At 36.8% G+C, this 24,124-nt stretch overlaps 1 protein-coding gene across 11 annotated transcripts in view; it reads left to right on the plus strand.

Annotated features, from left to right (window-relative positions):
- Nucleotides 1-24,124, plus strand: part of LOC123554410 (high affinity copper uptake protein 1-like) — a 113,853-nt gene that overhangs the window by 8,947 nt on the left and 80,782 nt on the right. For 7 of the 11 annotated variants that reach the window (XM_045344599.2, XM_045344559.2, XM_045344617.2 and 4 more), the window contains one exon: nucleotides 10,957-11,057. In XM_045344599.2, the coding sequence (XP_045200534.2) occupies nucleotides 11,004-11,057 (54 nt within the window). In that variant the 5' untranslated portion in view covers nucleotides 10,957-11,003. The other 4 variants (XM_045344590.2, XM_045344582.2, XM_045344569.2 and 1 more) reach the window with 4 other exon arrangements.

The raw sequence follows: 24,124 nt of genomic DNA on the forward strand, positions 1-24,124 counted from the left end.
TGCCCCTTTTTCGACATAGAAATTTTTGGTTTAGGTTTTGTATGTAAGCTGGTATTTCAGTAACCACTTGTGGGAATGGATTGAAACTTCACACACTTATTTACTGTGATAAACTGACTTACATTGCACAGGTTCCATAACTCTATTTTGCTTTTTTACAAAATTATGCCCCTTTTTCAACTTAGGAGTTTTTCGTTAACTTCCTATATGTAAGCTGGTATCTCAGTACCCACTAATGGGAATGGATTGAAACTTCACACACATGTCCACTGTCATGAGCTGATAACCACTATGCAGGTTCCATAATCCTATTTTACGTTTTTACTAAATAATGTCCCTTTTTCGACTTTCGTATTCATTCAATTGACAAGGCTGTTGAATAGTCGAGCGTTGCTGTCCTCCGACAGCTCTTGTTAATTAATTGTATTCATATTTAAAGGGTTTTCTTGGTTTGGACAATCATTGCAAGAGTGAAAAAAACTTTAATTTGCAGTTTAATCACATTAGGTTCACAAGGTTTACAAAGATAAGAAAACAGAATCACTGACATTTTCAGTGAATTATTTACTTTAAATTAATAGACTTAAACAAAGACTGGAAATAATAAAATTAGTAACGTTATATTATTATATATTAAGCATATTTAGTTCCTTTTTCAACTTGCATGACTCATTACTCACTGGCTGGGACTCATTGTTTCAAAATATGTGAGTCCCATGGACTCGTATCTTCAGATTTCAAAATGAATCACTGGCCTCACAACACAGCGAATTGATGTAGTTCCATTAGATTTTCTCTAATTTCAAAGAGTTCATTGATCAAATGAAGTTCAGTTATGTCAATCCCATTTGCTATGACCAATATACGATGTAATCTGTCAAATTTATGAAGTGTAATTGTGAAATACTCGATTAAAGCCACGTATTTTCTTCCGCTGTAACTCATTAAACATAAATATGAATAACGATTCTGCGGGATTCGGTAATACATTTGCGCATATGATTATGGTGACTTATTTTATGCCCCTTTTGTCACAGAATAGCAAGTATGATGTTCACAAATTCAAATGAAAACTGCATATTAACTTATTGTCCATATTATCCATTTGTTACCCTGTCCATTTCAAAAAATAATCTTTAAAATCATTGCGGAAATAAATTTATTGCGCTGTGCATTTCATGAATTGCGCAGACTTACCAAGCTTGTGTAACATTCAGCGAAAGACAAAAGTTCCAGAACATACTACTAGTATTTTATTGAGTTGGGTACCTCTGAAAGCATTGGAATGTCTCTTATAAAAGAGTTTACCACATCGATGAAATTAAATTATGACGGCTTCATTTTAAATGACCCGAATAAGATATGTGCAGTACGTTAATTCTTCCGCGAGACTTCGCGGATGAATCCTAATTACATTCAAGGCACTGGTCGGCGAACACACGTGGCTTGTTTATAACAACGCTTCTACGACTTTGTGTTTGAAAATACGGACTTTGGTTTACCGAAAAAATACCACGAAAATCGGCCAGATCAAAATGATGCAAAATCGCGAGTGGCGAAAATGCAAACGTCTACATACAACTTCGTTCTAGATCGTAACCTTTCTGGAATTTTGACTGGTTCGGATAATTTGCTTACGATTCAAGTCGCAAAAAAATTGAAACCGTCACCTATTCTGCGTTTCATGATGACACATGGGTTGAATTTTGCTGTCAGTAAGCGGATAAATTATCGGTTTGTTTAATTACTACTGACTTTAAAAGTGATTTTATTTCTTAATTTTCGAGACATGAACAAATCGGCGAAAATTTAATTGTAGTTTTTGAAATTGAAAGTAGATCGGCTATGTTAGACTGCATTGACGAAACGAAACAATTTTCAACTCAACTCAATTTTTTAATGAAATGATTTAAGTAAGAGGTAATTTCACCGTAAACTTCAATGTCAGGTACTGCCAATTGCTGCTAAACTGTCTTCGTATTTGTAAAACATATTGCTGAAACTGGAGATTTTGGCAGTATTTAGAAAAGTGTAATTTTATCCGGATATAATATTTTGGATAAATATCGAGCTGTGTTATGAAATTTTAACATTCAAGTAACAGACATGATAGATATTATTGTAACAGAAATGATTCTAGAATTTATTTTATAACACATACATAGAATCTATATCAGACTTATATTCCAGTCCTGAGGCATGACCTGAAAGTAAAAATATGAAGTGACAGTCATTCATACTTTGGATAGTGTAATACTAAAAAGAATCTAGGTAATATAATTTAGAAATTGAAACATATAATTTTCAGTTAAAAAACGCACCAAAGGCTGTATCAAGGGTCTACATTTTCAAAATTTTCTTGTGGTGATACCCCAAACCCTAATTGCAGGAGGGTGTATCCTCCCACACCCTCCCCCATATTACCACTTTACAGTTTGATACATTTGCCCTTTTACCAGCTGCCACAATGACCATTTCAAAATCTGACTGCAATTCAAAGCGGGAAGGAACACCCCTCCCCACAACCAGCCTGCTACCGACCATGTAAAAATGGCTCAAACATTTTTCAGCCCAGTCTGTGTCTGTCTGTCTACATGAATCAAAATGGATGATTGAAAGTACATGGACTTGGGGACTACTGACATGGTTTTGAAGGGGTTTACAGGTCTGAAATAGAATAAATGATGGTTTTAACTAAAAAAGAACTGCATTTATTAATATCGGTTATCTTTTCCGTAATTGGTAGCTCGTCCGAGTAACCTCCCTTAGTTTCGAATGCGCAATTTTCCTGTCAGTGTAAACATTCATGACACTATATATTGACACTCGGCAACATTTACGTATCTTTAAACGCAAAAGTAAGTATACTTTAAATTCACATCACTTATAATATGATTGAAAAATACCTAATGTATGACACGATTATTGCCAGGCCCTTTATCTGTAAAATATCTAAACAGTTCTTTCGTCCATCCATTACAAATTGTATGTGGCTATCCGCGCTATAAAATTTCAGTATATAAATTGTCATATTCAATTTTTATCATGTGCGAATATATACCAGCCGATAATTGCCTGTTTTGGTAATGCCGGAGGCAAATGTTTTACTGGAAAAATATATATAGTCATGGGCAGTATCTTAGTGTCAGCTGTCAAATTGTGTTTGTACTTTCAACATTTTCATTTTTGCAAGCCACCCTTCAATTTTAGAGAAATATGTTGGGTTTAAATACTTGTATAATGTCAATCAAAATTTTACTAGGCATCGATTGAATGTCCATTTCATTGGTATTTATTTAACAATATCTCTGTTCAGTTGGGAAAAAAAACCAACTAAAAACAAACTGAAACTGGTAGACTATACTACCAGTACATCAATCATTAGTCGACTCTCAGGTCATTCAGGCCTTTGATTTTACCTTAAATGTGTGGGTTTGTCCCTTTTAATATTGTGTTGAACGTTTGTTGTCAGCTCTGGGCTATATTACAAGTATGTGGGGAAGCTGTGAGCTGTAAAGTTCTTGTTTTAACTGCAGGATCATAGCTAACTAATATAATTAGGAATTATGTAAAAATTTGATTTAAAATCTATTAAATTATTGTAACAGTGAAAAAAGGTAGGTAACCGTTTATTTGACACTGTTACAGCTTGTTACAGATAAGAATGTGTTTTATATATGACATTTGTAACATTATGCAGTGAAAAGCTATTTTAAGTACCTCCAATACATTATACATTGATGACGTAGCCTGTTGTTTGAAAGGCTGCAGGCTATTTTGGTTATATTTCAATACCATGATCATGTGATAAAGAGTGTTAGACGAAAATGATGTTCAGATTGACATAGCAACATAAGCTTTGATCAACAAGATAAACAACAGTTTGATTAAGGCACATTTGCTTTGCCAGGTACAAGATCCGAGATATTTGTATGAATATAAAGAAGGAAGTTGTAAGATATTGGATTAATTTTTTTCCCGCATCAGTAAGTTTTAGTCAACGTTTTCAACAACGGTAGATCAAATTTTAAATTAACTACTTTTCTGTTGTTACTATTGATTTGTTATTCTAAATTCACATAACTTGTCACAGTTGGATATATTCAGGATTTCCATTGCAAACAAAAGGTATTAATATTTTTGTTTAAAGTGTATTTGCTTATTTAAACATGTTGTCAGTATTTATTTGAATGTAAAGGACATGTTTTGTTTACTAACATATTTGTCATTATTACTGTGTCAGGTGAGTGAAACATTAATTAGAAATTCTTATAGAATTCAGAATTGTTAGTGTAAGTGATAGCAAGGTAGCAGTCGCTCCTTTTTAGGCCTCCGTGGCCGAGTGGTTAAGGTCGCTGACTTCAAATCACTTGCCCCTCATCGATGTGGGTTTGAGCCTCACTTGGGGCATTGAATTCTTCATGTGAGGCCATCCAGCTGGCTTACAGTAGGCCGGTGGTTCTACCCAGGTGCTCGCTCGTGGTGAAATAATGCGTGTAGGGGCACCTGGGGTCTCCCTCCACCATCAAAGCGGGAAAGAGGCTATATGACTTTTAATTGTGTCGGTGGGAAGTTTCCAACAAAATAAATAATTTTTTTGTTTCAGTGTGATAATACATGTAACTTTATGTGGGACAGCTGGGAAGTAGAAATAACAAACTTTTGTTGTTAGTTTTCACAATCTGTCACCTGCATTCATGGTAAAGTGTTCATAGGCTTGATTTTTGTAAATATTTACATACTATTAGGTAGGATATTGTAGTTTCAAGAACACAAGAGATGTCTTTAAAATATGCAGAGTGTTAGAAACACTATATATATATATATCTAATGACTTAGGTCAAGGTCACAGGGGCCTGAACATGGAAAACCGTTTCTGATCAATAATTGAAACACTTGACCCAAAATGTTGAAACTTCATAGGATGATTGGACATGTAGAGTAGATGACCCCTATTGATTTTTTGGGTCACTTGATCAAAGGTCAAGGTCACAGGGACCAGAACATGGAAAATGGTTTCCTATCAATAATTTGAGAACCATTTGACCCAGAACCTCCAAAATGCATAGGGTGATAGGACTTACAGAATAGATGACCCTTATCGTTGTTGGGGTCACTTGAGCAAAGTTCAAGGTCACAGGGGTCTGAACATGGAAAACTCATTCCCATCAATAACTGGGGAACCACTTGACCCAGAATGTTGAAATTTCATAGGATGATTTGAGATATCTAGTTATTTTGGGATCACTCAATCAAAGGTCAAGGTCACAGGGGCCAGAATGTGGAAAATTTCCAGTCCATTACTTGAGAACCAATAGGTTTATGTGATGTTGCATGCTGAGTAGATGATCCTTATTGCAGTCAACCACGAGTGTCTCTTTGACTTTCGCTCATGTCCCCTATTGACTTCTTGCCTATTACTACTATGCACTGGGGGAGACATGCGCTTTTCTACAAAAGCGTCTAGTTGGTATTAGGGGAAAAAAAAAGGGTCCATTTCCGTTCTCCTGTCAAAAAAAAGAGGGTAGGTAGGATTTTTTTTTTTTTTTTTGAGGCCTTGAAATTCTCTGATGATGTAGAGCTGCCAGGTAAATCAAGATACTGGTGAAATATGTCATAAACTAATTTGTAATCTGGAATGCCGCCATCTTTGATATAACTGCCAACCAATCAGAATCGCGTATTTCAGCGAAACGACACGAAAGGATTAAAATGAACTGGAAGTATGTTTTAAAAATCGAAAGGCAGAAAATTATCCCCGATAAAAAGTTTAGGGTAGGGGGTAAAAAAAGAAGGTAGGTAAGGAGATCGGAAACAGACCTATTTTTAGCTCATCTGATTTTTTGAAAAAAAATGATGAGTTATTGTCATCACTTGAGCGGTTGTCGGCGTCGGCGTCGGCGTCTGCGTCGGCGTTGCCTGGTTAAGTTTTATGTTTAGGTCAGCTTTTCTCCTAAACTATCAAAGCTATTGCTTTGAAACTTGGAATACTTGTTCACCCTCATAAGCTGACCCTGTATAGCAAGAAACATAACTCCATCTTGCTTTTTGCAAGATTTATGGCCCCTTTTGTACTTAGAAAATATCAGATTTCTTGGTTAAGTTTTATGTTTAGGTCAACTTTTCTCCTAAACTATCAAAGCTATTGCTTTGAAACTTGGAATACTTGTTCACCATCATAAGCAGACCCTGTACACCAAGAAACATAACTCCATCTTGCTTTTTGCAAAAATTATTGCCCCTTTTGGACTTAGAAAATCAGTTTTCTTGGTTAGTTTATGTTTAAGTGTCACTTTTCTCCTAAACTATCAAAGCTATTGCTTTAAAACTTGCAACACTTGTTCACCATCATAAGCTGACCTGTACACAAGAAACATAACTCCATCCTGCTTTTTGCAAGAATTTATGGCCCTTTTGGACTTAGAAAATATCAGATTTCTTGGTTAAGTTTTATGTTTAGGTCAACTTTTTCTCTTAAACTATCAAAGCTATTGCTTTGAAACTTGCAACACTTGTTCACCATCATAAGCTGACCCTGTATAGCAAGCAACATAACTCCATCCTGCTTTTTGCAATAATTATTGCCCTTTTGGACTTAGAATACTTAGAAAATCATGGGTAGGACAATATTTCTATTACACAAAAAAAATCAGATGAGCGTCAGCACCCGCAAGGCGGTGCTCTTGTTTTTTTTTTGCCTTAGCATGGTGTAGTAGCCCTTTACCAAGATTCTTCAAGTTATCCCCCTGGGGTTAAAACTGGCATAGCTGGTGGGGGGATCACAAGCAACAAAACACAGGTGAGCAATATAGGGCCATCCTGGTTCTCTTGTTTAACAGATTTCAGTAGTTATCTTGAATAATTTTTACCATGACCTACTCACACTTTCCACAGTGTATTAATTGATTTGATCTGAAGCTTTAGTGAAGAAATTTGTTTAAGCAAGCAACAAAACTCGGGTGAGCGATATAGGGCCGTCATGGCCCTCTTGTAGATAATTAATTGTGGCAGTGATAATACTGTAGTATCAATTGTTTTCATGTGACCCAACTTTAACAAATTTTTTAAAAGACTTACAATGCTACATTTAATTTTCTCATAATTATTACAGTTGAAAATTTTCACCTTAAAAGTAATTCAAAAGTGAGTTTTTGCTAGATAGTATTTTTTTGAAGTGACAAAAAAAAAAAAACTCACAAATATTTATAATTTTACAGTAGATTTGCCAACATGGATAGCTGCTGGTAAAAATGCACCACTACAAATGTCATATAATACTAAGTTTGGTTAATAATAAAATTTACATTATTTCCCTTTGTTTCCACTTTCTAAATACATTTATATTAAAGGGATGTAATTACAAAATTTCATAAAAAGTAATAAAATATACTAGGGGTGGGCGATATACCGCGGTAGACCGGTTATTGCGATGTTTTTTCCGACGATACGATATTGCGATATGATTTTGGAATACCGGTTATTTTATAACATTAAGTAACACTAATGTAAACCAAGAAGATCCACAAAAAAAATCCTTTTCTTGCCAGCATGATTCAACTTTGTTTTCATTTTTCTCCTTTCATTTCCGGTGCAGGTAGCAGACTGGTTTACAGCTATTTTACGGACCCAATTCCACATAATAAAACCAATAAGAAAATTTAGATAAATATAACTTTGTATTTGTCAGCGACTCATTAGTAATTTTTCTATCAACTAGAATTTATTATTCATACAACAGCTATACCACTTTCCTCGTTTATAATCGTTGAATTGAGCAACCTGTGTTATATGATTGTATCCGTAAACCGAATGTAGTGCCGCACAATAAACTAAATAATATTTTGACGCAGTCTACTTTCGCTTTTGAATATTCGGTAATACTCCCCATAATCTAGTCAAAACTTTTTATTTTTTTGTTTACTGGTATTTTTATTTATTGAGAAGGTCGAGTAAACACTCGTGTTGTTGATACTAGTCATTTTACTCATTTTTAATTGAATAAATTTGAAAAAAAAACAGTATGATTTGTCATGTTTTTGTTCATTAAATAACTGGTACAATATATCGCAGTATATTGCAATATCCACATACAATATTGCAATATATCGGAATACCAATTTTCGTGGCAATACCCACCCCTAAAATATACATAGGGATCTGACTTTATGGAATGGGTCTTTATTTTCCCTAAATAAATCTCTAACAGAATATAAATTATGAAAACTGGAAAATGTCAAAAAAATGTTGCTCAGATTGATTGGCCACCTTTAAGGGTTTCATCAGTATACAGATATCATCAGTATACAGATATATACCAGGTTCAATCATTATTATGAATTTAAAATATGCAGTTTATATGAATGAATATATACCAATGTCTTCTCTTATACCATATTTGGGATAAAGACCAAGATCATGGTCTGCACTGTTTGCTATTCATTCAGTAAATTTTCAATGAACACCCCTTGAATAATAAATGGTACTGTCCAAATTAAATGATGGACCAGTCCATTTAAGAAATTTAGCCGGGTAAAGGTTAAATGACCACTGGTCTTGTCATGTGAACAAATGAACAAGTGTATTGGAGTAAGTTCTGGGGGCCATCCTTTCACTGCTGTCCATGTTTTTCCCAGAAGTATTTGTACATACCTCCTCAGCCTCCCCCCCACAAAAAAATAGAAGCTTTTTACACCTTTATACATACCATTTTGTGAAGAATACTTAACATTATGCACTATTAAAATAAGCATTCTTGCCTTTATTTAGTAATTTAGATAGTTTTGGGGGTTGAGGTGGAAAGGCCCACTCCCACTATCTTCTCCTAGTGGGAATTATATGCAAAGGAGGAGGAAGTTAGATCATGATTTCATTGTGTTTTATAATGTTATTTAAAAGTACAATGCTGCATTTGTTGTTATGCCCCCCTTCAAAGAAGGAGGGGTATATTGTTTTGCAGATGTCTGTCTGTCGGTCGGTATGTAGACCAATCCGTTTTCAGATGATAACTCAAGAACGCTTGGGCCTAGGATCATGAAAGTTGATAGGGAGGTTGGTCATCACCAGCTGATGACCCCTATTGATTTTGAGATCAGTATGTCAAAGGTCAAGGTCACAGTGACCCGGAACAGTAAAAAGGTTTCCGGATGATAACTCAAGAATGCTTGGGCCTAGGATCATGAAAGTTGATAGGGAGGTTGGTCATGACCAGCAGATGGCCCCTATTGATTTTTAGGTCAGTATGTCAAAGGTCAAGGTCACAGTGACCCGGAACAGTAAAAAGGTTTCCGGATGGTAACTCAAGAATGCTTGGGCCTAACATCATGAAAGTTGATAGGGAGGTTGGTCATCACCAGCTGATGACCCCTATTGATTTTGAGATCAGTATGTCAAAGGTCAAGGTCACAGTGATCCGGAACAGTTGAACCATTTCCGGATGATAACTCAAGGACGCTTAGGCTTAGGATCATGAAAGTCAATACTGAGGTTGGTCATGACCAGCAGATGACCCCTATTTAATTTGAGGTCATTCGGTCAAAGATCAAAGTCACTGACCTGGAACAGTTAAACGGTTTACGGATGAAAACTCAAGAATGCTTGGGCCTAGGATCATGAAAGTTGATAGGGAGGTTGGTCGTCACCAACAGATGACCCCTATTGATTTTGAGATCAGTAGGTCAAAGGTCAAGGTCACAGTGACCAGGAACAGTAAAATTGTTTCCGGATAATAACTCAAGAACGCTTGGGCCTAGGATCAGGAAAATTGATAGGGAGGTTATTCATGACCAGCAGATGACCCCTTTTGATTTTGAGGTCATTAGGTCAAAGTTCAAGGTCACATCATTGGCCAGGAACAGTTAAACTGTTTCCGGATGATAACTCAAGAACGCTTGGGGCCAAGGATCATGAAAGTTGATAGAGAGGTTAATCATGACCCGCAGATGACCCCTATTGATTTTGAGGTTCGTAGGTCAAAGGTCAAGGTTACAGTGACCCGGAACAGTTAAACCTTTTCCAGACAATAACTTGAGAACACTTGGGCCTAGGATCACGAAACTTGATAGGGAGATTGGTTATGACCAGTGGATGACCCCTAAAGATTTTGAGGTCAGTAGGCCAAAGGTCAAGGTCACATTGACCTGAAACAGTTAAACCCTTTCCGGACGATAATTTGAGAAGGCTTGGGCCTAGGATCACGAAACTTAATAGGGAGGTATATCATGACCAGCAGATGACCCCTTGTAGATTTTGAGGACAATAGGTCCAAGGTCAAGGTCACATTGAACCAGAACAGTAAAACTTTTGTTTACAGTAAGCAAATAATTTCTGTTCCTTGTGCAATTACTGAATGCATCAAGGGGGGCTTTTCGTGTTCTGCGAGGTCTTGTTTAATTCTTGCTGAGAGGCTTCATCTTAATTGGCTGATATATTATTTTGCTGTGGCTTTCAATCTCATTCCAACCTGATGCCTATCTGTGCCGTAAACAGTGCTTGGTTTGATTTTGATGACATAAAATTCCGTGGTTTCTGTAAAATTGGCTATTTTGTCGGAGCATGATTTCCAGGAGATGAAATAAATGAACATTTTTGTGAAATTGTTTGGATTTAATTTTGTTGAGTAAAAGCAACTACAATACTTCAGAAAATTCTTCCCCCTTGAAAAATAACAATTTCATGATAGTATTAAATTTTGGAATCAAGTAAAAATATCTAAAAGCAGTTGCGATTGATTCTGCCTTTGCGAACAGTGTAGATCATGGTCAGCCTGCACATTTATGCAGTCTGATCAAGATCTGCACTGTTCGCCATTCAGTCAGTATCTTTTTGGTAAGTTAATGGTACTGTCCAAATTGAAAGATGGACAAGATCATTGTAGGAATTTAGCAGGGTAAGGGTTAAGATAGTAAGTGTATTTATGGTTATATTGTTTAATTATATGGTAATATTTTATAATTTCAGGAAGAAAACTTGACTTGCTTGTACTGTAGACAGACTGTAACAAAAACATGGAGATGAATTCTTCTATGATGACTGGAAATCATCACCACATGCATAATATGGTAAGTAACGGTGATTTCTTTCCTTCATAAACTGACTCAGTATGAAGACGTTACTAAGACAAAATTTTTTTACCTACTTTACTCTCCCCGCACACCCGCAAAAAAAAAAAAATCTGCTTAAAATAAAAAAAAGTCACCACATATTTCAAGTAATAATGTAAACTTTACTTTGACATTGGAAAAAAAAGGCAGAATGTTCGTCAGTCATTTTTCTGAAATGTAACATTTTTATAAAAAAATACCACTTATATAATAGGCAAACTTTAACACCACTCCAAAAGGCACTGACACTTTTTCCCCCAAAAGTGAGAAAAAACCGCCATTACCAGTCCCCACACCAATCTTTACCAACACATGTTTCTCCATTTTATCTGAACTGACCTGAAAAAAAATCTCACACGTTTAGCTCATCTGATTTTTGAAAACAATGGTACATGGTATTGTTGTCACTTGATCGTCGGCATTGGCGTCAGCGTTGTTTAAATTTTTAGCTCGCCTGAGCAATGCTCATGGTGAGCTATTGTGATCACGCTGTGTCCCACATGGCCGCCAGAGGGCGTGGTCACTTTTCCCAATATGTATATAGCGGAAACTTTAAAAACCTTCTTGTGTGAAACTGCTGTCCCAATTTATGAATAATTTTACACAATTGGTCCTTGTGTGACCCTCTACCAAGATTGTTCAGATTATTTTGATTTGCCAAAAAACATGACCGCCAGAGAGCGTGGTCACTTTTCCCAATATGTATATAGTGGAAACTTTAAAAATCCTTTTGTGTGAAACTGCTAGCCCGATTTTAAAATAATTTTACACAAATGGTTCTTGTGTGATCTTCTACAAATGGTTCAGATTTTTCTGATTCGTCAAAAAACATGGCCACCAGAGGGCGTGGTCACTTTTCACCAACAATTTCTTTAAACAATATCTCCTTCAAAACCACTGAATAGATTTGGATGAAACTTTACACATATGATCTCTAGGTAACCCTCTTTCAAAGTAGACTTTGTACCATACTTGTCCAAATTATTGCCCTAAGGTCAAATAATGGCCTAGCCCCTGTGTCTGACATGTACTTACTATAGTATTTAATATAAGAAACCTTGAAAATCTTCTTCTCTGCATCAATCATAGCCAGAGCCTTGATATTTGGCGTGTAATATCAGATTTGTAATTTCTACTCTAGTTCTTCAAATTACTGCCAAAGGTTAAAAAATTTGTGTGGCATGTATATAATCTAGGCTAACGTAGAAAAAACCTAACTCTGTACTATTACAAACACCCCACTGGGGGAGACATATTGTTTTTGCCCTGTCTGTCCATCCTTCACACTTCATTTCTGTAGAACCATTAGACCTAGAACCTTCAAACTTCATAGGGTGGCAGAGTTTATGGAGTAGATGACCTCTATTGTTTATGGGGTCACTCCATCAAAGGTCAAGGACATAGGGGCCTGAACATGGAAAACCATTTCCGATCAGTAACTTGAGAACCACTTAACCCAGAATGTTGAAACTTCATAGGATGATTGGACATGCAGATTAGATGACCCCTATTGATTTTGGGGTCACTCTAGCAAAGGTCAAGGTAATGGAGGCCTGAACATGGAAAACCATTTCCAATCAATAACTTGAGAACCACTTCACCCAAAATGTTGAAACTAAATAGGATGATTGGACATGCAGAGTAGTTGACCCCTATTGATTTCGGGGTCACTCTATTAAAGGTCAAGGTCACAGCAGACAGAACATGGAAATCCATTTCCAGTCAGTAACTTGTGAACCATTTGACCTAGAATGTTTAAACTTCATAGGATGGCAGTGCTTATGGAGTAGATGACCCCTATTGACTTTTGGGTCAATCTTTTAAAAGTCAAGGTCACACTTGACCCAGAATGTTGAAACTTCATAGGGTGATTGGGCTTACAGAGAAGATGACCCCCTATTATATTTTTATTACTAGATCAAAGGTCACGGTCACAGGGGCCTGAACATGGAAAACTGTTTCTGATGAATAAGTTCAGAACCACTTGACCCAGAATGTTGAAGCTTCATAGGATGATTAAACATGTAGAGTAGATGACCCCTATTGCTTTTTGGGTCACTTGATCAAAAGTCAAGGTCACAGGGACCAGAACATGGAAAATGGTTTCTGATCAATAACTTGAGAATCATTTGACCCATAACCTTCAAACTTCGTAGGATGATAGGGCTTAAAGAGTAGATGACCCTTACCATTTTTGGGGTCACTTGAGCTAAGGTCAAGGTCACAGGAGCCTGAACATGGAAAACCGTTTCCAGTTCATAACTTGAGAACCACTGGGCCCAGAATATTGAAACATTGTGGGATGATTGGACATGCCAAGTAGATGATCCCTATTGCAGCCAACCATCATTGTCTCTTTGACTCGCTCCTGTTCCCTATTGACTTCTTGCATATATGACTGTGCATTAGGGGAGACATGCGCTTTTCTACAAAAGCATCTTCTAGTTCATTATATTTGTACCCCCCGACAACAAAGTTGTAAGGGGGGGTATACTGGTTTCAGGTTGTCTGTCTGTCTGTCTGTCTGTCCGTCTGTCTGTCCGTAGACACAATCTTGTGCGCACCATCTCTCCTCATCCCCTTGACACAATTTAATGAAACCTCACACAAGTGATCAGTAACTACAGTAGTTGTGCATGGGGCATGTTAGGTTCTTTCAGAAAAAAAAATTGCAGAGTTATGGGACTTTGTTTTTTGTTACTATACTATATACATAGACACAATCTTGTGCGCACCATCTCTCCTCATCCACTGGACACAATTTAATGAAACTTCACACAAGTGATCAGTAACAACAGTAGTTGTGCATGGGGCATGTTAGGTTCTTTCAGAAAAAAAAATTGCAGAGTTATGGGACTTTGTTTTTTGTTACTATACTATATACATAGGCACAATCTTGTGCGCACCATCTCTCCTCATCCACTTGACACAATTTAATGAAACTTCACACAAGTGATCAGTAACAACAGTAGTTGTGCATGGGGTGTGTTAGGTTCTTTCAGAAAAAAAAATTGCAGAGTTATGGGGGTTTGTTTTTTGTTACTAAACTATATACATAGACACAATCTTGTGCGCACCATCTCTCCTCATCCCCTTGACACAATTTAATGAAACTTCACACAAGTGATCAGTAACAACAGTAGTTGTGCATGGGGCATGTTAGGTTCTTTCAGCGACAAAAATTGCAGAGTTATGGGACTTTGTTTCTTGTTAACATACTATGTACATACAGTCTGCATATGCAGTCTTGTGCGTGCCTAATCTTCCGAACCCTTGCACACAATTTAATGAAACTTCACACAAGTGATCAGTACCAACCCTAGTTGTGCATGGTGCATGTTACGTTCTTTTAGATAAATATTCTGCATAGTTATGGAACTTTGTTTTTTGTTACTATACTGTATACATACAGTCTATATACATACAGTGTCAGTGCATGCCGGGGGTACATTCATCACCTTTAGTGATAGCTCTAGTTTTATTTATATTTCCTTACCAATTTAAAAATTAAATCAAATTAAATTTATAAAATACAGTCGACATTGTATTAAGAGACCACCCAAGGGACTGCTAAGAAGTGGTCTCTTAATGGAATGGTCTCTTAATGAATTTCAGTCAGATGAAAAGGAAAGTTATTTTTAACTGTTAATGTAACTGTATTTATCATGAACATACATGTAAGGTTTCAAAAACTGTTTTAACATCGTGAACACTTTTCCAAGTCCACAAACCGTGAAATTTATGGCTAGATTGTTTGTCAGTTCGACTGATACAAAGGTTAATTGCATTCAGTCACGTGCAAAACGTACTCGCTAATTACACAGATGAAGAAATGCCCGGTAGAATTTTGGTACCCAGTTGCTTAATAGATACTTTTGTCGAATATTTTACATGTCGGGATGTGGTCGCTAGTCATTTAATGGAATGAATTTATATACTGAAAACGTTCGGGAGGGTTTTTGACTGGTGGTTTAATACAAAAATCGCTTAATAGAGGTGGTCGCAAGTACGATGTCGATTGTACAGATATTAGCATTTTAAAGCATTCACCTATTGTAGATTTCCAGACATTTTCAAACTTCATAAGGTCTTCATGAATGATATGCTATATAGTTCTGACTTATGTTGCCCTATTATTTAGGAGATGCTCTATTGGCATACAGTTTGTTTTGTGAAAAATGTCCTTAGGCAGGGGACGTTGGTAACTCTGTTACAAATTCTTGTTAGGTTAAAAATAGTACACACTGTATACATGTATAGTTGAAAATAGTACCCGCTCTATACATGCATAGCTGAACACAGTATAAATCTGTACTGCCTCTAAAAATTGGAAGTTTTTTTAACAATTGACTTTTGACATTTTATGAATGTAGCTCTGCATACACAATTTATTTAAATATTTTGTAAACTTAAAGGATTTTCTGCATCTGAAGTAGCTATCTAAATATAGAATATTTTAAATTAAATATCTTTAATCTCATGTAAGATTCTGATTTCTTTCATTGTTTGGGGGCCAGAATGCTATAAAATGTAATCTCATTAATGTCATTATATGTATGTAAGTATTTAGTGAAGTGATGTAATGTTGTGAACTACATGTTCACTGATCATAGTGACCTTTCACATACCGCATACTATGCATGCCATATTCTGAAAAAAACACATTTCATTCTTGATAGGTATTAACCGTAGGGTAATAAATGGTTATAAAAATCATAAACTTTTGTCTTAATGGAATTGTGTTAATAATTTTTTTTGAAGTGTTTTCCCTTCGTGTTTTTACTTCACGGAGAAGTAGGTCTGTCAACATTTTTAACCCAGTTAATAGCCAAAAGTGACTTATGTATCCAAAAAAAGTGTGAAATGCATTGCCTGATTTTAATATCAAAATCCCTTGGAGGTTTTCATTACTTATTTTTAGCTCGACTATTCAAAGAATAGTCTAGCTATTCTACTCACCCTGGCGTCGGCGTCGGCGTCACACCTTGGTTAAGTTTTTGCATGCAAGTACATACAGTCATCAATTAAAGGCAAATAGCTTTGAAACTTATTTTTTCTTTTTCTAGGTCAATTACCAACCTCTCTGGGTCAAGTCCCATAACTCTGACATGTATTTTGAGCAAATTATGCCCCCTTTTGGACTTGGAAAATTTTGGTTAAAGTTTTACATGCAAGTTACTATCTCCAAAACTAATGCAGATATTGATTTGAAACTTCACATGTGTCTTCGGGGTTATAAAACTAGTTGATAGCAGCAAGTCCCATAACTCTGACCTTCATTTTGACCAAATTATGCCCCCTTTTGGACTTTTCTGGTTAAAGTTTTGCGTGCAAGTACATACAGCTATTTCTAAAAGGCATATAGATTTGAAACTTATTTTTTCTTTTTAGCCCACCATTATCAGATTGTGGGCTATTAAAATCACTCTGCGTCCGTGGTCCGTCCGTCCGTCATTCCGTCCGTCCGTCCGTCCGTTAACAATTTCTCGTTATCGCATCTCCTCAGAAACTACTGAGGGGATTTTGACCAAACTTTGTCAGAATGATGTATTGGTACCCTAGTTGTGTCCCCCTGAAAATCAGACTGGTTCAACAATTTTTGAGTGAGTTATGGCCCTTTGTTTATTTCTATAATTTACATAGATTTATATAGGGAAAAACTTTGAAAATCCTCCTGTCCAAAACCACAGAGCCTAAGGCTTTGATATTTTGTTTGTGACATCATCTAGTGGCCTTCAACTAAGATTGTTCAAATTATACCCCTAGGGTCAAAAATGGCCCCGCCCAGGGGATCATATGGTTTACATAGACTTACATAGGGAAAAACTTTGAAAAATCTTCTTGTGCAAACCACAAAGCCTAGGGCTTTGATATTTGTAATGTAGCATCATCTAGTGGTTCTCTACCAAGTTTGTTCAAATTATCCCCCTAGGGTCAAATATTGCCCCGCCCCGGGGGTCACATGGTTCATATAGACTTATATAGGGAAAAGCTTTTAAAATCTTCTTGTCAATAACTACAACATTCAAACTTGGACCACATGTATATTTTTGAGTGGCAAGATGAACCTTGACATGAGTTGACCTTGATTTTGACCTAGTGACCTACTTTCACATTTCTGTAGCTACAGCCTTCAAATTTGGACCACATGCATAGTTTTGTGCAACGGAATAAACTTTGACCTTGATTTTGACCTAGTGACCTATTTTCACATTTTTGAAGGTACAAGCTTCAAATTTGGACCACATGCATAGTTTTGTGTTCCGAAATGAAATTTAACCTTCATTTTGACCCAGTGACCTACTTTCACATTTCTCAAGCTACAGCCTTCAAATTTGGACCACATGCATGGTTTTATGTACCGAAACAAACTTTGACCTTTACATTGACCTAGTGACCTACTTTCACATTTTTGAAGGTAGAAGCTTCAAATTTGGACCACATGCATAGTTCTGTATTCTGAAATAAAATTTGACCTTGATTTTGACCTAGTGACCTGCTTTCACATTTCTCAAGCTACAGCCTTCAAATTTGGACCACATGCATAGTTTTGTGTACCAATATGAATTTTGACCTAAAGATTGACCTAGTGACCTACTTTCACATTTCTGTAGCTACAGGCTTCAAATTTAGACCACATGCATAGGATTGTGTACCGAAACAAACTTTGACCTTGACATTGACCTAGTGACCTACTTTCACATTTTTTGAAGGTACAGGCTTCAATTTTGGACCACATGCATAGATTTGTGCTCTGAAGTAAAATTTGACCTTGATTTTGACCTAGTGACCTTCTTACACATTTCTCAAGCTACAGCCTTCAAATTTGGACCAATTGCATAGTTTTGTGTACCAAATTAAACTTTGACCTTAAGATTGACCTAGTGACCTACTTTCAAATTTCTCAAGCTACAGCCTTCAAACTTGATGCACATGAATAGTTTTGTGTACAAATAACTTTGTCCTTGAAATTGATCTAGTGACCTACTTCCACATTTCTCAAGCTACAGCTTTCGAATTTGGACCACATGCACAGTGTTGTGTACGGAAATGAAATTTGACCTTGAGCCAGTCAATAAGTCTTGAAATTTGGAACACTCAAAAATGGCACATTGGTGGGCGCCAAGATCACTCTGTGATCTTTTGTTCTAGATCAATTATGAACCTCACTGGGTCAAGTCCCATAACTCTGACATGTATTTTGAGCAAATTATGCCCCCTTTTAGACTTAGAAAATTTTGGTTAATGTTTTACATGCAAGTTATTATCTCCAAAATTAATGCAGATATTGATTTGAAACTTCACATGTGTCTTCGGGGTTATAAAACTAGTTGATAGCAGCAAGTCCCATAACTCTGACATTCATTTTGGCCAAATTATGCCCCCTTTTGGACTTAGAAAATTCTGGTTAAAGTTTTGCGTGCAAGTACATACAGCTATTTCTAAAAGGCATACAGATTTGAAACTTATTTTTTCTTTTTCTAGATCAATTACTTACCTCACTGGATCAAGTCCCATAACTCTTACATGTATTTTGAGCAAATTATTCCCCTTTTTGGACTTAGAAAATCCTGGTTAAAGTTTTGCGTGCAAGTACATACGGCAATTACTAAAAGGCATATAGATTTGAAACTTATTTTTTCTTTTTCTAGATCAATTACCAACCTCACTGGGTCAAGTCCCATAACTCTGGCATGTATTTTGGGCAAATTATGCCCCCTTTTGGACTTAGAAAATTCTGGTTAAAGTTTTACATGCGAGTTTCTATCTCCAAAACTAATGCAGATATTGAATTGAAACTTCACATGTGCCTTCGGGGTTATAAAACTAGTTGATAGCAGTAAGTCCCATAACTAATATGCATTTTGGTCAAATTATGCCCCCTTTTGAACTTAAAACTCTTTTGATATTTAACCTTTTTGGGTAATATTTTCCTGCTTCTGGGACAATATTTCGAATAGTTGAGCTTGGCTGTCTTACGGACAGCTCTTGTTAAGTATTATAATTTATGTCATAATGCATCCCAAAATCTCTAGCCAAATGCTCTATCTTTCTGATCCTAAAATTACTAAGAATCATTTTCCCAAAAGCAGTATACAGTATGAAGTTCTTCCACTGGCTGAAGCTGAAGATTATATTAAAAGTAAAATCAAACAAAATGTCCTTCTAACTACAGCAACTTTAAACGAAGCGCAGGAAATTAACATAGGTAGACAGGAAATACTGTTACGGAGGCAATCACCAAAGTAATGGTTCCAGTTTTGTTTTTAGCCCACCATCATCAGATGGTGGGCTATTCATCACTCTGCATCCGTCGTCCGTCCGTCCTTCCGTTAACAATTTCTCGTTATCGCATCTCCTCAGAAACTACTGGGGGGATTTTGACCAAACTTTGTCAGAATGTTGTATTGGTACCCTAGTTGTGTCCCCCAGAAAATCAGAATGGTTCAACAATTTTTGAGGGAGTTATGGCCCTTTGTTTATTTTTAAGATTTTATATAGATTTATATAGGGAAAACTTTGAAAATTTTCTTGTCCAAAACCATAGGGCCTAGGACTTTGATATTTGGTGTGTAGCATCATCTAGCAGTCCTCTGCCAAGATTTTCCAAATTATTTCCCTAGGGTCAAATATGGCCCCGCTCGGGGGTCACATGGTTTATATAGACTTATATAGAGAAATACTTTAAAAATCTTCTTGTCGTAACCTACAACATTCAAATTTGGACCTTATGTATAGTTTTGAGTGGCTAGATGAACCTTGACATGAGTTGACCTTGATCTTGACCTAGTGACCTACTTTCACATTTCTGTAGCTACAGCCTTCAAATTTGGACCACATGCATAGGTTTATGTACCGAAATAAACTTTGACCTTGACATTGACCTAGTGACCTACTTTCACTTTTAATTTGGACCACATGCATAGTTTTGTGTTCCGAAATGAAATTTGACCTTGATTTTGACCTAATTGACCTACTTTCACATTTCTCAAGCTACAGTCTTCAAATTTGGATTACGTGCATAGTTTTGTGTACCGAAATGAACTTTGACCTTGAGATTGACCTAGTGACCTACTTTCACATTTCTCAAGCTACAGCTTCAAATTTGGACCACATGCATGGACCACATGCACAGTTTTGTGTACCGAAATGAACTTTGACCTTGATTTTGACGTTGATCTAGTCTTGAAATTTGGAACTTTCAAAAATGGCTCAATGGTGGGCGCCAAGATCACTCTGTGATCTCTTGTGATCATAGGCAGCAAATGTTTTATTTGAGTGATTGTGATCACCTTGTGGACGTTGTGCATTGTGTGTTGTCAGCAATTTGACTATAAACACTAGAGGTCACAGTTTTAGCCCAATCTTAATGAAACTTTATCATTTTGATATACCCTCAATAAAGTCTCTGATGAGTTGTTAATGGGTTGTCTTGGATGAAAAACTAAGGCAATAGGTCAATTAATAGGAAAACATTGTTATCACCCTAGAGGCCACATTTTCTACCTCATTTTTATGGAACACAGGGTCTCCTAAAGTTTAAATTAGATCACTAGGTAAAGTCATAGAAAAGCCCTTGTTAGTCCCCTGCTGGTTAAAAACCAGTTTCGGGGACTATAGGAATGTGCTTTGCCATCATTCTGTCTGTCTGCAATTTCGTATCCGGTCCATAACTCTGTCATCCATAAAGGGATTATAATATTGCTTGGCTTAAATGTTCCCCATGATGAGACGACATGTCTTGCGCAAAACACGGACCCCTAGCTCAAAGGTCAAGATCACAATTGGAGCTCAAAGGTCAAGAGAGCTTTTTTCCTGTCCGGTCCATAACTTTCCCATCCATGAAGGGATTTTGATATTACTTGGCACAAATTTATCTGATAAGAAGACGATATGTCTTGCACAATTTTCAGACCTCTAGCTCAAAGGTCAAGGTCAAACTTGGCAGTCAAATGTTAACATGGCATGAACAGGGTCTGTTTCATGTCCGGTCCATAACTCTGTCATTCATTAAGGGATTTTAATATCACTTGGCACAAATGTTCCCCATGATGAGACGACGTGTCATGCGCAAAATCCGGACCCCTGGTTCAAAGGTCAAGGTCACATTTGGGGGGGTGTCAAAGGTCAACAGGGCTTTTTTTCCTGTTCGGTCCATAACTCTGCCATCCATGAAGGGATTTTAAGGAAAAAAGGCCCTGCCCTGGGGGTCACAAGTTTTACATAGACTTATGTAGGAAAAAAAGATCTTGTTTGAAAGTTCAAGGCCTAGGCCTTTGATATTTGGTATGTAGCATTGCCTAGTGGATCTCTAACAAGATTGTTTAAATTATGCCCCTGGGGAGAAAAAAGGCGCTGCCCTGGGGGTCACTTGTTTTATGAGTATATAGAAATAAATACTTAAAAAATTATCAGATCATATTTCCTAGACTGTTTAATTATAATTACCTGATGACCCCAAGCGATTAGGGCCACTTGACTGTGACCTTGACCTACTCACCTACTTTCTTGTTTTTAGCTCGACTTTTCAAAGAATAGGTAGAGCTATTGGACTCGCCCATGTGTCGTCGTCTGTGTCCTGTGACGTCCGTGTCCCGATTTGGTTAAGTTTTTGTATGCAAGCTGGTATCTCAGTTACCACTTGCGGGAAAGGATTGAAACTTCACACACTTATTCACTGTGATCAACTGACTTACACTGCACAAGTTCCATAACTCTCTTTTGCATCTTTACAAAATTATGCCCATTTTTCGACTTAGAAATTTTTTATTAAGGTTTTGTATGTAAGCTGGTATCTCAGTACCCACTAATGGGAATGAATTGAAACGTCACAGACTTGTTCACTGTCATGATCTGACATGCACTGAGCAGGTTCCATAACTCTACTTTGCATTTTTCAAAATTATTCCCCATTTTTAGCTCACCTGAGCCAGTGGGTGAGCTATTGTGATCTCTCACCGTCTGGCGTCCGTCCGGCGTTCGTCCGGCCACACTTTCCTTAAAACAACATCTCCTTCTAAACCACCAGGCCAATTTTGATGAAACTTCACAGGGATTTTCCTTGGATGGTCTTCTTTAAAAATTGTTCAAAGAATTGAATTATGTACATGGCAACCGAAAGGAAAAACTTTAAAAATATTCTTGTCAAAAACCACAGATCATAGGCCTTTAATATTTGGCATGTAGCATTATCTAGTGGTCCTCTACCAAGATTGTTCAAATTATCCCCCTAGGGTCAAATATGGCCCCAATCTGGGGGTCACTTGGCATGTGACAATTCATCTAATGGTCCTCTATAAAGACTGTTCAAATTATGCCCTTGGCGTAAAAAGAAGTTTTACATAGATTTATATAGGAAAAAACTTTAAAAATCTTCTTGTCTGAAACCACAAGACATAGGCCTTTGATGTTTGGTATGTAGCAATGCCTTGTGGTCCTCTACCACTTTACTTAGAATTTAGGGTAAATTTTGATGCATTTTCACTATATCTCAGTTATTACTAAATGGATTTGATTCGAACTTGAAATGGTTGTTCCACATCATCACCCGCATCATACGACACAAGGTGCATAACTCTTGACCAATATTCTATGAATTATGCCCCCTTTTTGCTTAGAATTATACTTATATAGGGTTTTGATACACTTTATCTTTACCTGTCCTATTACTTAATATTTTTGACACAGACTCAAGCTGTTGTGCAATATCTTCATCCAGCATTGGAGTCATTAAACAATCCAGTGACAGCTCCAGCTTCCTCAGATGTGCCCAGTTTCACTATCCAGCATTGAAATAGTCAAGTGCACTGTCTCCTGTGACAGCTCTTGCTATACACCTGTCTCTGAAAGATAGGTGAGCAGGCTTTCGGCGTCCAAAGCATGTCCACTCTCTATGTCGAACAGTTTTCACCCGATCTTCACCAAACTTGCTGACAATGTTTATGGGCATAATATCTCGGTCAAGTTCGATAACCACCCAAATCGTCCCAGGCACTCTTTGATTATGGCCCTTGAACTACTCGAAAAACTGCGAATTTAGCCTTGTCCGCTCTCTAAGTCAAACAGTTTTCATCCGATCTTCACCAAACTTGCTGACAATGTTTGTGGGCATAATATCTCGACCAAATTAAATAACCACCCAAATTGCCCCAGGCTGTCTTCGATTATTGCCTTTGAATTAGGCCAAGTTTGATGAGGGGCATATTTTGAGACAGTCTGGCGATCTTGTTCATCTCTTTGCAAGTGCTTGAAGCCGTCATGAAGAACTGTGAAATTATTAATTATTGGGGACTAATTTTTGCTTTGTGGTTGTTTCAATCTGTGTGAATAGATCCCAATAACTGAAAGATACTTGTTTTATCTTTTAGTTTGAAATCCACAAATTTAAGTCCCCCCCCCCCCCCCCCACCCCCACACACATACACATGCAATATAATAAACATTTTGACCAATACAAATTCTGTGCAAATGAAATTTTAGAATTTCAAAGTATATGTTAGTTTATTAGATAAATGTGCTAGTTACGAAAACAGCTAAGTTCTTACTGTCAATAATTTGCAAAAATACCCATGTGTTATATATTTATTTAATATGATGATTATATTGTGCATGCACCTATAAATGGTCACGTACACAGTGGATGAAGATAGGGTTACATCTCAGTCACGTTTGAAGGTAATAAAAAGGTGAAAATCACGTTTACATTTTGTGTACATAGAAATGACATGAACAGATATTGTAATAGATAACAATAAATTATTATAGGTTTAAATCTAGCTCAAACTCTTAAGTTTACAAAAGTTAAAAAAAAAGTTTTAAATACTTCATTGTACCCCCCCCCCTCCCAACAACAAACAACGAAGTTGTAAAGAGGGGTATACTGGTTTCAGGTTTTCTGTCTGTCTGTCTGTCCATCCGTAGACACAATCTTGTGCGCACCAACTCTCCTCATCCCCTTGACACAATTTAATGAAACTTCACACAAGTAATCAGTACCAACCTTACTTGTGTATGGCCCATGTTAG

The sequence above is a fragment of the Mercenaria mercenaria genome, chromosome 15, assembly GCF_021730395.1.
Source record: "Mercenaria mercenaria strain notata chromosome 15, MADL_Memer_1, whole genome shotgun sequence".
In the NCBI taxonomy this organism is placed as follows: Eukaryota; Metazoa; Mollusca; class Bivalvia; order Venerida; family Veneridae; genus Mercenaria; species Mercenaria mercenaria.